We start from the raw sequence: 18,828 nt of genomic DNA, 5'->3' as shown, positions 1-18,828 counted from the left end.
TTTGGTATAATCAGAGAGGCTATTATCAGAGCTCTTATATAATGAGATTGCTGCCTTTATTTGTCGTTGCACTACATTGCACCAAAGGGATTTTATGCAGGACAGGTAGATTTATGAAGCTACCTGTCCTATGGACAAGTAGACATTTTATTAAATTACACACCCCTGAAGAATGGCTGATGAGTACGGTGTTGGCAGATAAAGTACAGAAATTCTTTTCCATAGAGAGTGCACACCAGAAACCAGGCAGGATGCCTTCCCCCCTGCCATGCCCCATCTCAGCACGCCTGCTTAACTACCAGGATCGAGACTTTCTGATTCAGTAGTTCTGCACTAATAGACCCTGACATTATGAAAATCCACTAATCTCGGCGTACCCCGAATTCACGATGGAGGTGCAACGCCACCAGGGCTCTTATCAGAAAGTCAAAGAAAGCGTTCGGGATCTGAATATTAAATTAGCATTGCACTTGCCAGCAAAGCTGTGGGTTATCAATGGTGGAAAAAAAACATGCTTTCTTCTCATCAGAGGATGTATGGACCTGGCTGCACACCAAAGAACTGACAGAGGCCACAGCGGACGATGTGAATGCTGGTGACTGACTAGTGCCAAACCCTTGGTGGCGCAAAGAGCGGACCATCACTTCAAAGCCATCCCGGGACCAGGCGGTGGTGGAACAGGCGCATACAGTATCTGAAGCCTCCTAACGTAGCATGAACTCTTTTGTCCTACTACAAAATGACACCACAACGGTTTCTGGTTCAGATGCCGGTGACTCGAGTATTTTGTTGGAAAACATCTTCCAGGCCCCGCAGATCAGACCACGGTCTATGGATGACCTATGAAGCAACTAGTGGTGGACCAGAGAGGGACGTTCCTGTAATTCAGTGTGTTGGCATGCCTGGGCATTTCTCAAGTAAGCGACAAACTTTGGGCATGACGGGTGGAGACTGACATACTCTGGGCCTTACCATGGAGCAATTGATTGATACTTCATTCACACCCACAGAGAAAGACTCCAACGAGGACATGTTTTGCCCAACGTATATTGTTATTGTTAAAGTTGTTGATAAGGGGCAATTGGCTGGGGACTCATAGAGTACCTGACCTGGGATGGGTTATTTTGTTCCGTTATGCTCATTGTTGTGAGTTTGTGTTTGTTTTTAGGAGGCCATTGGACACATGTCGACCTTCATGGTATACATTTGGATAGGGGGAGGGAATGTTCTCTAGTATCCATACACTGCTTAAGCGAATCCAGACCACCTTATGCCTACAGTTTGGTGGTTATCACGTATGTGTTAATGATTCATCATGAGGACAAGTAATGACACACATACCACCCTGTACAATGTGCTGACATGGAATGTGCATTGCATGACAACCCCGGCCAAGCATTATCGAATCCACACCTATTTTAAATGCCGTCACACACAGCCATATTGCAGGAAACACATCTTATGGCCGCTGAGCTTCAGAAGGTTCAGGCCAAATGGAGGGGACAAATCTTTGGCATATCCTCATCAGTGTTCACTCAGGGCGTACTTATATGGATAGCGCCTGGGCCCCATACACATTTGACGGACACTATGCTGTTATTGGGGGTAGATATGTTGCACTGGTGGACCATTTAGACAGGGGCCAACTAGCGCTGGTCGGAATTTATGCACCTAATTCCAACCAACAAGAATTTCTCGAGACACTTACCCCTGCCCTTTTCCACGACCAATGGCCCTTGGTAATGGAATTTTAACTGTGTCCAGAAGTTATCTGGGACTTCTCTACACCCCCCTTACAGGGTCCAGCAGGAGCCTGAAAATCACAATTCTTGCAGACATAGCTGAGACAATGGCGACGCATGATGTGTGGCACCTGGGTCATCTGGGAGACTGTGAATATTCATTTGATTCTCCAGTACACGACCTTCGTACCAGACTAGACCTGATCCTCTGCACCTACTAAATGGGCCTACTGATCACCTAGTCGGAATACTAGGCTTGTACGCTGTCAGATCACTGGCCACTACAGGCTACTCTCCAATGGGGCAGACAAGCCCACATGGATTCCTACCTGGCATCTTTGGAATGATGTTCTATCAGACCTTCCCTTCTGTGAGGGTCTTAATACCTGCATCTGTCAGTATTTTGAAATTAATAGACAATCTACACCTCTGCGGGCCACCGAATAGGACACTCACAAGATGGTGCAGCATGGTCATTGTACGACAACCACTGGGGATTTTGTCGGACACTGCAGGACGTATTGCTTACAATAGAGAGTGACTTGCACCCTTTGGAGAGAGCAGTAGTCGCCCATAAAAAAAAGGGTCAAATTCCTCCACAATCTGCGTGAACGACTTAAAGACAAAGAGACCAGATTAAACCATTATGACTACAAGCGCCGACTGTATACACTGCATGCTGAGAGGGGTAGATCTAGCAGGTTACTAGCATGGTTTGTCAGGGAGGGCCAACAGCTTGTCCCAGTTAGTGCTATATGGCATGATGATGGCTCGATCGCATCCACACAGGCCAACATTAATAAGGGCTTTCATGATTACTACTGCACTTTATACGGGTCAGTAAATGCTGCATCCATCACCCAGTTGTCTGACTTCATGAATGGGACCCCCCTGCCGTGCATATCTCCGATTCACAGAGCCACACTGGACGAACCCAAACGGCTCAAGGAGATGAGGGCAGCTGTGGCCCAGATGGGTCGCAAGAAGACCCCTGGCACAGATGGGGTGCCGGTGGAGTATTTTGCCACATTCTCGACCACACTCTCCCAACTACTCTTGGAGGTGTTCGAAGAGGCTAAAATGTATTGCCAACTTTCAGACTCTCACCGCGAAGCGCTGATAGTGGTTCTCTCCAAGCCAGGGCGAGACCCACTAGATGTTCCATCATACCAACCGCTGTCCTTACTTAATCTTGACTGTAAACTCCTTGGGAAGATACTGGCTAATAGACTCTCCCAGTAGTTGGGACGTTGGTTCATGGCTATCAGTCTGGCTTCCTACCTGGTCACAGCACCTTTATTAACATAAGGCGGCTCATATGGATTATACATGACACGCCCCAGGAGACACAAGATAGGGTCGCTGTATCTCTTGATATCGAGAGGGCCTTTGATACCCCGAGTTGGGAGTTTTACTTATGACACTGCAGCTCATGAGTTTCGGAGCAGGGTTTCTGTGATGGATACACACAGTGTATTCAAACCAAATGGCAGAGTAAGGACAGGCAAGTTAATATCAGATAGTTTCCCTATTTTTAGGTGCACCAGGCAAGGATGTCTGTTATCATCCTTGCTTTTGTCAATTGCCATGGGGCCGCTAACCTGTCGTTGGCAGCAAGCGACTATCTGGAGGATTCTGGAACTTAACTCCAGAATGTGGCCCTCATTTTGACAATGGCGATAAAAACCGCCTACCTCCGCGGCGACGGCCGCCAAAAGACCATCGCCGCTGCTACCATCCATTTGCCGAATTATGACCACAGCCGGATTTCTGCCATAAGAAGGGCGGAAATCCAGCTATGGCCAAACTGGCGGATGGTGGTAAGGTGGCGCTGCTACTACCAGCAGAGCCACACCAATAGACTGCCGCCAGCTGTATTATGTCAAATAATTTGGCCTGGAGTTGTTCTGCTGGCGGGCACCGCTGGCGGTAGCAGCACCACATCCCGTCCCCTGCCGGAAGACTCCCTGGATACAGGTACGTCGGGTGTCCGACAGGGGAAGGGAGTGGGGGGGTGTTGTGTGTGTGTGTGGGGGGTGCATGTATGTGTGAGTGTTTGAGTGAATGCGAGTGTGTGTTTAGTGTTGTTTGCGTGCGTGTATGAAGGTGTGTGAGTTCGTTCACGAATCTGTGAGTGCGTGTATGAATGGAAATGTGAACGCGTGACTGCATGTACGTTTGGATGTGTGTGCGGATGTCTGCATGAATGAATGAATGCACGTCTGTGTGGATGAGTGTGTCTGTGTGTGTGTGTGGGGGGGTTGGAATGGAGGGGGAGCGTGGATGAAGGGGTGGGAGGTGACTCAGGAGTGTTGGGGGGAGGGGGCCTCCTATCAGTGACAGGGAAGGAATTCCCTATTGCTGATAGGGTCTACCACCATGGTTTTTGTGGCGTTACGAATGCCACGGAAACCATGGCGGTAGGCAGGGTCATGATACCGCCAGCGGCACAATAGCGGCCGCCGGGCTGGAGATTTTTATCTCCAGCCCAGCAGCTGCAACCGCCATGGCGGTCGGAGTGGTACATTGGCGGATTGGCTTCAGCCAACCCGCCAATGTCATAATGCAGCGGTAAGTACCGCCAGCCTGTTGGCGGTACTACCTCCACATTATCTCTGACCGCCGGGGTCATAACGACCCCATGTGTCTCTGTACGAAGACAATGCATTGGTCTGTCTGCGTGATGTGGGTGCTTTGCTACCAGATTTAATGCAATTACTTGATGACTTTGGTACCATCTCAGGGTTACGAGTAAACTGGCCCAAATCTTTCCTGTATCCCCAGCCCCTGACTCCTAAAGCTCAGATGACACAATAAAAACTGTAGCTGGCGGCAGGGGGGCACCCTTCCCTGTTGGAGCCTCAAGTGTGCACTCCAAATGGAGAGCTGACCCTATGCGACTGCCAAGGAGTGAGTACAAGCCAGATAGCTGTGGAATGGTCAGGTCTGCAAAGGTGGGAGATGAACACCTTGCTGACACCTGGGCTCTACCGACACAGGAGTGATTCTGGCCCACAGAAACCAGGCATAAGAAATTGAGTGAGCCCCGTTTTCCCTGACTGTAAGTCCCCCGTTAGGTAAGAGTGAAGACCAGATAGTTAGCAGCAGCACACAGCTGACTGCTCTGCAGGACTTTGAACTTGAGACAGTTTAGCGGTTGTTGCTGGAAGGAAAAGTGTAGTGCCTGGCCCTCCTGAACCCCATAGCCCTGGTATTGATTGGGAGACATGCTGAACTATGGTGAGGTGTATACAGACCCTGGAACATAACCTCTCTGCAGGAGTGTCGGAGAGCTGTGTAATTGATGTCAGCGGCAGGATAAGTGCTCCTAAAATTCTACTGGGTGACTGTGTGCACCTCCAGCAGAGTACTTGGCCTGCTCTTTGCCTGGCCCTGTGTGGTTGGGATAAAGAGGGCAACCAGATATAGAGCACATTGAGATATCGCCTCCCCAGGATAGCACAGTGGAGCACCCCACCTGCTGTGCGAACAATCATTCATAATGGCTGCTGCTCCCTGGGGCCTAATGTAGCGCCTACTAGACCTCCTCTTCACAATGGGCAAGGCCAACAAATCACAATACAAATTGCAGTTAGTCACGAAAATGTCCAAAAACGGCGAGGAAAATGCTGTGACTGATTCGGGCAGGGAGGAGATGGAGTTGGATATGGGCAATGAACTGCGTCAGATCTTGGCAGCAATGTAGCATTACCTCATCAAAATAGATGGTAAGACAGACACTCTGACTTGTCGAATTGACCACATGTCAGAGAGTCTCAACAAACATACAGAATGTCTAGACATGGTGGAAAGGCGCGTTTGGGAAGCAGAGGATGAAGAAGCGGCTGCGTCAACAACACAGAAACTAATCGTACTCGCCCTGCAGTCAAATACAGAGGACCTTGAATCCAGATCATCTCGCAACACCCTCTGAATAGTGGGTCTGGCGGAGTCCACAAACATCGACAATAGAGGTTTTTGGAGTGTTTCCTTGTTGAACTGTTGGGGCGGGAATCTTTCTCCAACATAGTCGTAGTTGAACGTGCCCATCAGTCCCTGGCACTACGACCGGTGCCTGGAGCGAGGCCTTGTCCCATCATAGCATGCCTCCTAAACAATAGGGCTCAAGATGTGGCACTTCGTAAGGAGAGAGACGTCAATGTGTTGCGCTGTGAGGAGACAACTCTATCCCGATTTCACACAGCAAGTACAGGAGGCCTGGAAACACTTCATCCCAGCCAAAGTCAGACTGCAGGAACTACACTAGAATACTCTGTGCTCTATCCCGCACGCTTGCGGGTAATGGTGGATGGCAAAGCAGGGTCCTCAGAGACCCGAAGCAACTGCATCGATTCCATAAAAAGTCACACGGCTTCAGATATGAGGCGGTGCTCCCCAGGTCAGAGGACTCGGACGCGACGGCTTCCCAGGAACTGGAGCAATGAAACACATAAGCAACAAGACTAACTGCCGGGATGAGTTTATACACTTTGAGGTACCCTGTGGGAGTTCCCAACCCATTGCTCATCATTTGCTGTACTGGTAAATATCCACTAAGAGTTTGGTGGGAGCAGCTTGCGGCTAAAGACGTAAATGTTAATAGACGGAGACATGTGGAAAATTAACCCAAGACTGCTGATGCTGGGTAACATACTTGCAGCTACAAGCTAAGTGGGCACCAGTGTTATCTTGATTTCACTTTTCTATTTTCAGTTGTTGCACACTGTTTCTTGTATTGAGGACAGTCGGGTTGGCGGGGGTGCTGTTAAGTGGCCGAGGTGGCACTGTTAAAGAAATACTGTAGCACGCACTTGACAGTTCACACCGCTTTCCACACTTCACTGGACTGGGAGGTCACTGGCACAGCAACATCTACCCCATGTGTGAGTCACCTTGCTCTGTGCTGTTTTATGGGAATGGGAGGACGAGGGAGGGTAGATTCTTCACTGTGCATAGTGAAGGATCGCACAGTGTGGTGGGGGGAGTTTTTTTTTTTTTTTAAGCTCAACTGTTTATAGTGCACTGGCTGCGTCCTATCGAAGTTGCTCTTCTTGTTCCAGAAGCAGTATTGGTGGGGATGTCTGGACCCAATTATGATGACCCGCAATTCTAGCACACACTGAGTGCCATCTTAATGAAATGGGGGGACTGTCCACAGATTTGGGTTGGAGACTTCAAATGCGGGCTGAACCTTGTACGAGATCACTCTAAGGGCCAGCCCCGGCACCTTTCGACGGTGGTTCGAGCCCTTCAGGAGATTGAAGCTCAGAAGGGCCAGCTTGATGTCTGGTGTTTTAAGCACGCTATGGGGAATGGTTACACAGCCACACATGAATAGATTTCTGGTTAATGTCCCGCAGCTTGATACAACAGGTGCATGGTTACGAGCCCCGGCCACGCACAGACTCTGATTATGCACCAGTACTACTGGAGCTGGACTTACACAGCCCACGCCCAACAACATTTACATGGCAGTTTCTGCTGTGTTCCCTACTAGGCGCTGCATTTAAGGAGGAACTAGCGCAGGCAATATAAGATTTTGTTCTGCATTAACATTGGTTCTGTACCCAAAATATCAATAATTTGGGAGGCATTTAAGGTCTATATTCTGGGGGGAGCTTAGGTCACTATTTCCAAACACGCTAGTGTACTCCAACCACTGTATGGTAGGCTATCTAGGTTGGAAGAAGAGATAGGAGATCTGTAGCCAAGACACAGTGAGACGACAGAGAGCAGCCAACTGGGTGACATACAAACCAAGTTAGAAGAATACCAAGACACAGCTCAGAATGAGCTAAGCCCCCTGGGGAAGTATGCAACGGCACAGGCGTATGGGGAAGGGGAGAGACCAGGAGCCACACTAACGGCTCTTTTGTACCCCAAACATGAGGAATATACAATTTTGACACTACAGAGTGAACAGGGAACACCATTGTATTCAACTGATCCGATCGGTACTATAAGGACATACACAGATCAAGACCTACGCAATAGGAGGGAGGCACAGTAGACTACCAGGCACATATCACCATGGAATGGCTCTCAGTGGAGCACTGGAAGCCCCTTAATGCCCGGCTGCATCTGGCTGAGATTGTGGTGGCCTTGAAAGACATGCATAGTGCGCAAGGCACTTCTGGTCGCCATGTTAGAACCCGGTAAACCAGCAGATAATTGTGCGCTTTACAGACCAGTTTTGCTACTGAATGTGGATGCTAAAATATACACAAAGATACCTGCCAACCGACTGCCACCATTGCGCCCTGGTATAGTGGGCCCAGAACAGGCTGGGTTCATCCAAGGTAGAACATTATCATATAGTCTTCTAACTCCTTTTTGGAGCAATCACACGATAGGCCCAGAGGTGAAGAGCACAGCTGTATTCCCCGGCGCTCAAAACGCATTTTACTCAGTGGAATTGGGCATCATGCTGGCTGTGCTAAGGTGTGTTGGGGCGGGAGCGGTGTTCATGCGTTTAGTCCAAGTACTTTACACAAGACCGATGGCGCATATATGGATTAAAGGTAAAGTCGCAGACTATATAGAGGTTACTAAGGGTACTAGGCAGGGATGCCTCTTCTCTCCATTATTGTATGCACTGGTGGTGGAACCACTAGCCTGTGCTCTCAGGAATACTATGCTCATAGGCGCTTGCCGTTCCCGCACTATAAACTAATTATCTTACCATGTCCGGATTATACTCTTTTATGTGTACGCAACACCGAGCGCAACTTGGCACCAATTCTCCAAGAGGTAGTGTTGTCTGGCGGACACACTGGTTTATACATAAATTGAAACAAGTCATAAATATGCCAGCTCACTTTTGTGACAACAGCAGTACAATTAGAGTACCTGTTACAAAGGACCATGGACCCAGTGTGCTACCTGGCAATACTGATGGATACTGATTTGACAGTGGTCATACTGGAAAACTATGGCAAAGCAGTGGAGAAACTTTTGGAAGCAGAGGAACACTGGATACAGATCCTGCTTTCACTCACAGGTCGCATTGCAATCATGAAAATGGTGCTTTTACCACGCTTTTGTTCCTGTTTGCGAATATTCCAATATGGTAGTCGCAGGAAGTGTTTTGTAACCTAAAAACAATTTTGGCCCAACTCGGATGGGCTGGGAAGCAGACTTGTGAGACCTGGAATACGCTCACATTGTCCCACAATATGGGGGGGACTGAATACCCCAGACCTGGAGACTTATAACCAGGCCATACAATGCATGAATATCCACTACTAGTTGGATGGACCGGAGGATATGCTACATCTCCAGCTCGAACTAGGTGTGGCCTCTCTGCTATTGCTACCACTAATGCTATTCGCAAAACCTATCTGGCGTTACAATGTGCTAGACCCGCTAAGTACAATGTATATTCTTGACATTGTGTGCTGGGGTGCAGTCCACCTCACTCCTTGTCCCAGTAGGGTACTGCACATGGTTTCCCCTGATGCAGGAAGGAGGAGCAATGGGTGCTTTCCGGGATATGGGAGTAACCACAAAGGGAGATTTTTTTTTTACTGAAGGGGTAACGTGTCAAAGGGATCAAAGCAGCGAACACGTCATTGAACCATCCGCACTAGCACAGTTTTGCTATATTAGGGCCCACCATACGATGCATGCTTTGCTGGGGGAGGAACTGCTTGTGTCCCCAGAATTACCAGCGTTAATGTACTTCATCCAAATGAATACGCCATAGCAACCTATAGCTAAGCTCTGTGAATATGCCCAAGAGGCGCCCAAGCCTGGGGTCATTAAGATCGGATTGGCGCTGCCTGGGGAGCTGAATCTCGCACTTAGTGACAGTGGACATATTGCTGTTCTGTGGTGAAATCTGTCTCCTTAAATAGTAGACATCGATCTGTTTCAAATATATAAATAGAGTGTATTGCACACCAGTGCGTTTATTTCGATATGGGTTGGGGGGCAGTACCAGCTGTGTCCGTTGTGGGGAGAATGACGCAGGGTTCGCACATCTGGTGTCGGTTTGCCCAGACGTACAGAAGTTTTGGCAGATGGTGCATATGGACCTTGAGGAGATAAAAGGCAAAAGCATAGAGATGACACCCCTACTTGCCTTACTAGGCTACAATAAAGAGTTGTGCGGTGGCTGGTGGCCATAGGCTTATGACTCTACGATGCAGAATAGCACTAAGTTGGGCCCAGGGCCTACTACCGACCTTAAAAGAGTGCCACATGGACATGTCCTACCGCAATACACAATCCGATATCTACAGAGAACTATTGCCAATGTGTAGTCACCCTTAAGACATTTGGGGTCCTTATCAAGCTTTTTTAGCACGCATTGGGCCAGACACAGAAGCAGGCGACGGGGAGAGTGGGCTTATAGGTAGTTCACAATGAGCAGAGCAGAATTGAACCTGCTAAAAGTAAAGAACAACCCTTAAGGGGATGTAGTGAGGAGTCCTGAGATGCCACAGAGGGTTCAGGGATGGAATTATTTGTCACCAAAAAAGGCAAAGCCCTGATTGGCTGGCCACAACCTGAAAGGAAAGTTGCAACTGCCATTTTGTTTCTTGGATGGGCACCCGGGGAGAAAACGTAAATAAAAACACACATAAGGGGTCAAGATAGGGGTATGCTGACCCCATGGGACACGTTTATTTTTTAAGGGTCCCCTCATGGGCAAAAAATCGACAATATTATTTAGTTTTTTGGCAGATCCAGTGCAGCACACAGCAGGACCCCCAGTGTAAATCCGAAGTGGATCCGAAGCCCAATGGAAAAACAACTCACCCTCTCACACACCCTTGCCTGCCGCGCCAGGCCATGAGGGGTGGTAGTTATATTAAAGTATGCTATTTAAATGTTAGAAATTCACTGGAAAAAAACAAAGGTTACAAGGACGTTATTGTTAGGTTCACGTTTTTCCAGTACAAAACCATAGAAATTCAGCCGTTGTAGTTATATAGTTATACTTATCGGAAGAAACTATAACCCGTGCCAGAAAATAACTTCAGGCCAAGAGTTATAGTTTCCTAACATAAGTATAACTATAACTGCTGAATTTCTATGGTTTTGTGTTGGTAAAACATGGTCCTTACTATAACGTCTCTGTAACTTTTGTTTTTTCAGTGAATATAGATAGATAGATAGATATTATATTAATGTAAGATGTGTAGAGTGTATATGGTATGTATTAGGGTTGTAGGGTGTGTGAAGGGGCCATGATTCATGAGAGACAAAGTCTGGCGTGGGGCATGAGGCCTCTCTCCTCCTCCAGCATTGGGAACAAATAGGATATTATATTCTGAGTATCTCCATATATGGTTTATGCCACTGCCTTTTTATGGTGTATTTGTTTTGTATATATTTTTTATATAAAAGATATGTATCCAACAGCAGGAGGCTAGGTGTTAAGTTTCTGCAAGGATTTAAAAATCAGTAAGAGGCCTCATGGCTATTAGGAGAGTTTTATCCATGTGTAATAAAATTGGAAAAAACACTCTGTGAGGTAGTAAGAAATGTTTTACTTGTACATTTCAATCTAATGTGGTAATGAACTGGAAATTGACCTTTGGCTTTGCACTTTTGCAGTAAGCGTGTTGCTTTAAGTAGTATGACTTATTTTGCCACGTTTATTTTCACTGTCATGACATTAGCGTGTGGGAGGGTGGGTGTGTGTGTGTGTGTATATATATATGTGTCTGTGTGCGATTCCTGTTGTATATGGAGGATTCCTATTGTATGAACAGCACAGCTTGACCTTCTACCTTGAGGATCTTGGATGACCTTGAGGACCCGAAAGAGTTAAAACACACCTAGACCCATATTTTGAGTGCCATTTAAGATTAGTTTTTTTCACACTAATGTACAGATCCCTGTCTGAGAACTGATGTGTAGAAGGTCAGTGTTAGAAAGAATATGTGTTTCTTATTTGGAAATGTATTTGACATTTTCTAAAACCTTTTCCTGGTGGCCACAATGTGTTTGATGCAGGTGCCACTGAGGCTAACCCAAAAAGGCTTTCTGTTGAACATTTAGAAGCCTTCAGGTAGTGAGATCTCTGGATCCCCATGAGCTGCTAGTTCTGATCATTTGAACTGAAATAGAGGGTGAAAATCTCCCCTCCTTCCCTATTGTCCTGATTGTTTCTTCATTATTCAGAGTGGGTCTGTTTTATCCTTGTCTTGATAATCCACAGATTGCACACACCCTTATATCCTTCGGTACCAGTATGATTTGGTCATTCAGAAGACTACTTTCTCTTCTCTATTATATTTTTCCTACAAGCCTCCAAGCAAACATTTCCAATTATTGATCAATATGATAGGAACATAACTACTTCTATTTTAGTGGCTCCACTTCTTCCAGTTGGGTACAGAAACCGAAGCCTTAAGCTACCATAGCTTTTGGCTAAACACTTTGGGTTTTTTCTCAGCAGATTTCTTTTACTCACTCACAGATCACGGTTGTAGAACCTGTTCGTCCTTCTTTGATTTGAGAAGGCATCTTATACTTCATTTAAAATTGGAAATTCAATTAGTCCTATGTGCACACCTCCTTATACTTCCCTTTCTTAAAAAAAAAGTCAGTCTTACACACCCTCCCCCACAACTTCCCCAGAAATTGTATTTTACTTCTGCTTCCACCATACCCCACTTTGAGGGAGTTAGTCTTTCCAAAATACTTCCAAAGCTTAATAAAAACAGATTTTTACTATTGATAATGCACTTGGTGTCTACATTGATCACTGCCCCATGCTTAATGGCCTCAACTCCATATGGAGGATCAGCCTCAGGCATTTCTGAATTCATGGACAACTAGTATCATTGCATCGCTGTTTTAATTTACTTATTCCATAGTCGCTTTACCTTTTGTCTCTCTCTTGATCATTTAGTTTTACAACCTTGTGAGAAACCACCCTTTTCTCCATACTCCTGTTTTGTTTCACTGATGACCGAGCTGAAACGCTCACGCAGTGACATAAATCTCTGGAATGCGCTTCTTAGTCCAAAGAAGACAGTTATTATTTCACTATGCAAGGTTCCTAAAAGGAGATTAGCATGCTGAAAGCACACGTTCAAAAATGGTCAAAGCAATGAAATGAAAGAATAAACAAATGATTCTCCACTGCAATACACACAGCAAATGTATGTATCTATACTATAATGCAAAGCAAATAATGAATTAAAAAATATGCCTCACCATGAGAAAAGGGCATCACTGCTTCATCTTCCTCCTATTCAGAACAGATCACCAGATCCCAGAATCTATCGAGGAGAGAGAGATCAATTATCCTCATGGGAAAGATGGCACACTCGAGCGTCCTGGATGTGCCTGAGATCTGCAAACACTCTCTATCCCCGGTCTATCTGGTCTCGGCCTCTTATACTTTGTACAACCGAGAGGAAAAGTCTAAAACCCCCCTCTCCCTGCAGAAGTTTATTTATTAAAAGAAAATGCTGATTGCTTTAGAACTGCTTTGAAAATAACACGTAGGGACTTGGCACAATCCCAAGGTGCCAAATCAAAACAAGACCGTCTCTGCCATCTGAGCACATTCTTATCAACCTAAGCCCCTACTGGGAAAAAACACAAAGAATAAAAACATGAGCACAGTACAACGTGGAAAACTACTTGCAGCCTTTAACGTGGCAGTGGCTAATGATAAAATAAAGTCAGTAGGCAAAATGAAGCTGGTGGTCACTAATGTGGTGTAGTGCTAGGCAAAGTGCAACGTGGAGTCAGTGGTCAAAACGCACATATCATTACAACTCCTGACTTTCTATTAGAGGGCAGTCCTTAAAAGCTTTCTACTATCATAAAGGAAAACTCTCCTTTACAAACTCGTTTCACTGATGCTTGTTAGATTTAAATTGATTTACAGTAACCACACACATTATATCTATCTGCATCCAGTATAAATTTTTCTTCTCTTACATTCTCCTGTATACATACTCTAGACCATTGTTTCGTAACCAGCAGTACCAGGACTCCTGCAGGTCATTGATGCCTACTTAGAAGGGTCCACAACTGTTTTGAAAATTACAAAATTTTAGGTATGCATAAAGTATATTTAAAGGAGCAACATTGAAAATATTAAAACATTCTGTAAAGGTCAATGTATTTGAAATTGAAATAATAAATAAAGGTATCCTCAGCTTGATTTGTGGGAGCAGTGCAAGTACAGAAAATAGAATAGAGTACGAACGATGGATGGCTTTACTTGAAGTGCCAACAAAAAACAACACACAATAGGTGGAAAAAGACACAGTGATATGCCAGCGTCTAGCATATAACTTAATCTTTGTAAAATTAAACCCCAAATTTAGAAAAAAATCCAACCTTCCTATTAAAATTAAAACTTGGTTTTCTGATATTTGTGGCTTAAGTACTATAATTCAACATTTTATGTATACTTGTTTCTGTATTTTATGTATTCTGTTGAGGTTACAAACATTGAAATTGCTTAGCCAAGGCCCCAGGCTTCCACTGTTGACTCAGTGGAGGTCCCTGATGCCAGTAATGATTTGGTTCTCGCCTCCAAGTGATGATTAAGTGTGGTCCTCAGTAATCAAAAGGTAAAGATCTGCTGCCCTAGACTGCCCAAAATGTTTATTCTGAATCTCTTGCTTGCTGTACAGTTTTTGGTTGCGTAAAGGATAGAGCTGCTTGTCTATCTTACTGTTATTTGTGTCAGACATTAACTGAGCCCAAAGACCGTAGCTCAAGAAGGGGCATTATCAAATGTATTGGCTAGGTACCCCTTTGCTTTAATATAATTACCAATAGTTTCCAGTGGTTTCCCTTGGGTATAGGTAGCATCCGTATGCACACTTATCTGTGTTAAGAACAGTTTTTACCAATAAATCCCTTAATCTGCCCATTCAGAAACATGGACATTCATATATTCCAGCAGTGGACGATAGCGGATGGGGGTACCTGAAAATATCATGCCTCCTTGAAGCCTAGTGTTTCTCCTAACCGTTGCTAGACTGTTTCAGACTGTTCTCATGGTGGGTCTAAGGCATTCATGTTGAACACTCCTAAGACAACAAGCAGTAGCAATTAGTTAACGCTTATATGTCACAAAATCTAGGTTAAAACAGTCACAAACAAAAGTATATGGAGCCAAAAATGCATAAAAAAAAAAAAAAAAAGTTCACCAGATAGGCAAATATCACAGGCTTAATGCCCTTTTGCGAATAAAAATGCAGATTCAGGAAGGTGATAACATATCCCCCAGCCACTTTGGATAGTAAGATAGAAGAAATTGGGCTCGACATAGCCCTGGTACACCAAGGTTAACTTTTTTAAAGAAAATATATCTTTATTGGTTTATTGACTGTAACAGTTGTATTGTTACAGTCAATACGCTTAGTACAGCAGTGCTAAATTCACAAATTATGTACAGCAGTGTACAGAACAAACAATTTCATCAGTAGTGATAGAAGCCACTTCAGACAGTCCCACACTGTTTAACTGCAGCATGGCAAAGGACTGCCTAACCCGTACTACTAGATTCTGTTAAAAGAGCTGCATGTCAACACGTTTAAGGTATTAACAACAGCAAACAAAACACTTCAAGGTACAATCATGTTTGAATAATTAATACTATTCTCCACTACGGTGGCATTTTGCCCTTTTTTGCTTTTCGCTGCAAGCAACATTAAATCCCACACTTCCACATCAGTCGGCTCTCATACATTTTTTGCATTGCGATTAAAGATTTTAGCATTTAATGAAACCAATCTGCTTCAGTGGGGTTGACGATGATAATGACGGCACTGTTATTATGAGCGAGCGCAAAGTGCTCCGTCCCATTCTGTAATCTCTCTTTAGGCTTCCACCTACACCCATATCACGTCAGTCACTTACATTGGTTCGTGGTCTTGCCTTTTAAAATCTGCTTCCTTCCATTTGTGAAAGGCATGCATACATTATGCCTTTTCTGGTGTTTAGCCCACCTACACAGCACAAGTAAACTACTAAACACATACTGGCGGCTGTGATGATTTGTCTGCCACATCTTTTAGTAATGCCCCATACCCTGTGAGAGTATGATTGACTTGTGTGCATTTCCTTGGTCACAAAATGTTCTCTTTTGTTTCTTATAACATATTAAATATGAGTGGTTTCTTGCTTTCGTTTTCTGTGACATTATTTTCTCCCTTGAATATGTGTTTGATAAATTAAAAAAGATGAATGTTATTGGAACTGTTTTCTCCACCTTGATATCTGTCTTCCTTAATCGTAAGCCCAATGCATTAAACACAGAAAAGCGCCTATTGACTGTACAGAGAAAATGTCAGTCATACTCCAGCATTAGTTGTGATGAATAGTGCTTCCTAAAACTTTCGCAGGTTACTTACCTTAAAAATGTTCATGTTGTTTTTGCCATTAGTGAGGAGTTAATTACTAGTTTTTAAAAATGTTCTTGAATTCATGGTGAGAATTTCCACATTTGTGTATGACAGTTCTTGTTCTTTTTGTGATCATTGCAGGATGGCATTTTACTTAGAAGACGTAATGGTTTGTACAAAGCGCCTTCTTGAAGTGATCTCCGGCTGGCTACCTCGACATTTCATTGGGACTTTACTTGTTTCCCTCCCAGCTTTGGCCGTCTTCTCGCACTTCACATATGAGTTTGAAACTAACATGAATGTGAGTAACATCCATATTTGTATCTATGGCCACACCTAAGTCACATTCCCACCTCGCCATGTACTTAAATATGTCAAGAAAGATAATTGGATGGAGTCTTTTGTACTTCTGTTATCCACTTCCTCGTAACAATTAGAGTTTAACGGCATGTAAAAGAAACAGAGAAGTACTTTTTGGACTATGGCAATTGTACTCACTGATATAATGCAACAATTTTTGCCACCATACGAGAAGTCGTATTTTCATGTTCCCTTCTCCCCTTGTAATGGCGCAGCATTTGTTGCTTTTAATTTGAAACTTCTGGATTCGCCCTCCATTGTTTCCTAGAATCGACAAAATTAACATTGTCTCTGTGTAACATTGAATGCACATTCTTCAAAGGTTGAGCAGGTGACCAAGTGAGCAGACTGAGAATTCTTCAGCTACCAGCTATGAAAAAGTCAGTGACTTTGAATGCCGGCTCCACCCGCTGTGGACTTTTTTTAGTCGGAAAAGAATAGTTTATCTTAAAACTTTGAGGTTTGAATTGATGAAAGAAAATTCTTCCTTGTGAGATGCTTCTTGATTGTTGAAAGCACTAAAGCAAACAACTTGATGCTTCAGAGAAACCCATAACTCAAAAGGCAGATATGTGAAATCACAAAATCCGTGTTGAATTTGGACTTTTTGTTTTCCTGGCCAATTTTTACCATTGATTGCTTCACTGCTGTCCAAAAACTCCCAAGGACAAAGAGAATAGATAGCCCATGGTAGGTGGAATGGCTGAAAATGCCTGAAAGTGCATTCCCTCCAGCATTCATTGTGCTTTTGATTGCCAAATCTGCCACGAAAGCCTGGATCAGAAGAAGTCCAAAAGTGTTCCCTCGCAGTGGAAGAGAACTCCTAATGACTGTGGAGCATATGTTTTGTGGTTTTTTTTTTCTGCCCAAAAGTGAAAGAAATAACAAATGCCAACAAGGCATACCAGACTTGTCATCACTGTTTTTCCCAAAAAGTGACTCCTACAAATGACATCTGGACCATAACCAATCTTCAAATGATCAGCTTAATTCGGTAGTTATTTTCAAGTCTTTACTTCACAGCTCTTCAATCTGTGTATTATCTCTAGCTGATAGATTTCCTCTTCTGAAAGCCTTCAATTGCTGCACATGGCAAACCCAAACCAAAACGACACCACATAGTCTGTGTTGGAAGGCAATGCCAAACTTAACTGGTGTTGCTGCTCAGTCGCGCCCTTTTTACTTGCCATACAATTCGTTTTCAAAAATATTTAACAACTGATTGATCAGTGGTTTTTTTCCTGACAGTGAGTAATCAAACGTCTTCCTTGAAATGCTGTTCCATTTAGGAGTGCAGAGGTTGATAATATTTCAAGCATTCCATCCATCACTTTTTTGCAATCATGGGTACAGTCATGTCCAATCATGAGATGTCAGTGATGGACAAATAATCTTTTTGTGGAAAGCGCATTTTGTCATAATAAAGACACTCAACAGAGCCATGCCTTCAAGTAATTATAATCATCTTTGTGTGTTTTCATTCAAAGTTTGGCCTTGTTCTCAGCCTCCACATGGGGGTAATTGATACGTGGTGCTCAGGTTCAGAGAGCAGATACACAACTAATGAAGATAAGATGCAGAGAAAAAAACTGACAATGATGAGTAACATTGATTGGAGTAAACATTTAATTTTGCTTGTACTAAAACTGACAAAACTGCGTGTTGTGATTTATGAGAGGGGGTGTTTTTCAAGATCTGCATTGCGTTTCTTTGTTAATCTGTGTAATAAATTGGCAATTGATGCACAGGGGCATAACATGAATAGTAATTATGTAAGGGGGGATTCCACAAAGGAGATCAGTAGGGCAGCCACGAAGTCATCAATACATATACCATTATACCTTGCATCCAAACAAAGATCAATATCTTGAAGAGGAGAAGCACTGAGCTACAGCACTAACAAAGAGGAAAGGAGATGAAACGTTAGTCTTTCCTGTGACTGTCCCAGGTATCTGGAACTTCACCCAGTCCAGGTCTGCCTAGATATGTTCCTCCTCCATTTCCACTTTAAAGACCCCTTTTTCAGTCAGCATCTCTTTGCACTTCAACCACTGTTACCGTACCACTCTGAAGGTAGTTCCCTTCAGCTCCCAATCGGGCCTTGATTTTAAGTAACTTCTTGTTGAAGGTAAGAGCCCACTTTCTGAACCCATTAGCAGAGAGTTCCGTGCGATCCAGCCACTAATCCTTCTACTGTCTAGCGGCATCTGATACGTCATCACTTTAATTGATTGGATTCCTCTGATTATAGCCTAGTCCAGCACTGTTCCTGTTCCTCGTGTAAATTCTCGGCATGTTACAGGCCAATTACTAGACCCACATGTAAGGAGATTCCATCCCTTCTCAGTTAGCTAGTGCTCACCCTCTGTTACCATGCCTTCTAGCATAATTTT

At 44.3% G+C, this 18,828-nt stretch overlaps 1 protein-coding gene across 5 annotated transcripts in view; it reads left to right on the top strand.

Moving 5' to 3' along the window:
* Window positions 1-18,828, top strand: part of ADCY9 (adenylate cyclase 9) — a 453,549-nt gene that overhangs the window by 382,619 nt on the left and 52,102 nt on the right. For all 5 annotated transcript variants that reach the window (XM_069210454.1, XM_069210453.1, XM_069210452.1 and 2 more), the window contains exon 8: window positions 16,217-16,376. In XM_069210454.1, coding sequence (XP_069066555.1) covers window positions 16,217-16,376 — 160 coding nt within the window. The remainder of the gene's footprint in view (window positions 1-16,216; window positions 16,377-18,828) is intronic.

The sequence above is a fragment of the Pleurodeles waltl genome, chromosome 10, assembly GCF_031143425.1.
Source record: "Pleurodeles waltl isolate 20211129_DDA chromosome 10, aPleWal1.hap1.20221129, whole genome shotgun sequence".
Taxonomy (NCBI): Eukaryota; Metazoa; Chordata; class Amphibia; order Caudata; family Salamandridae; genus Pleurodeles; species Pleurodeles waltl.
The sequence above is the reverse complement of the archived record's forward strand: the minus strand, read 5'-3'. Positions and strand labels throughout refer to the sequence as shown.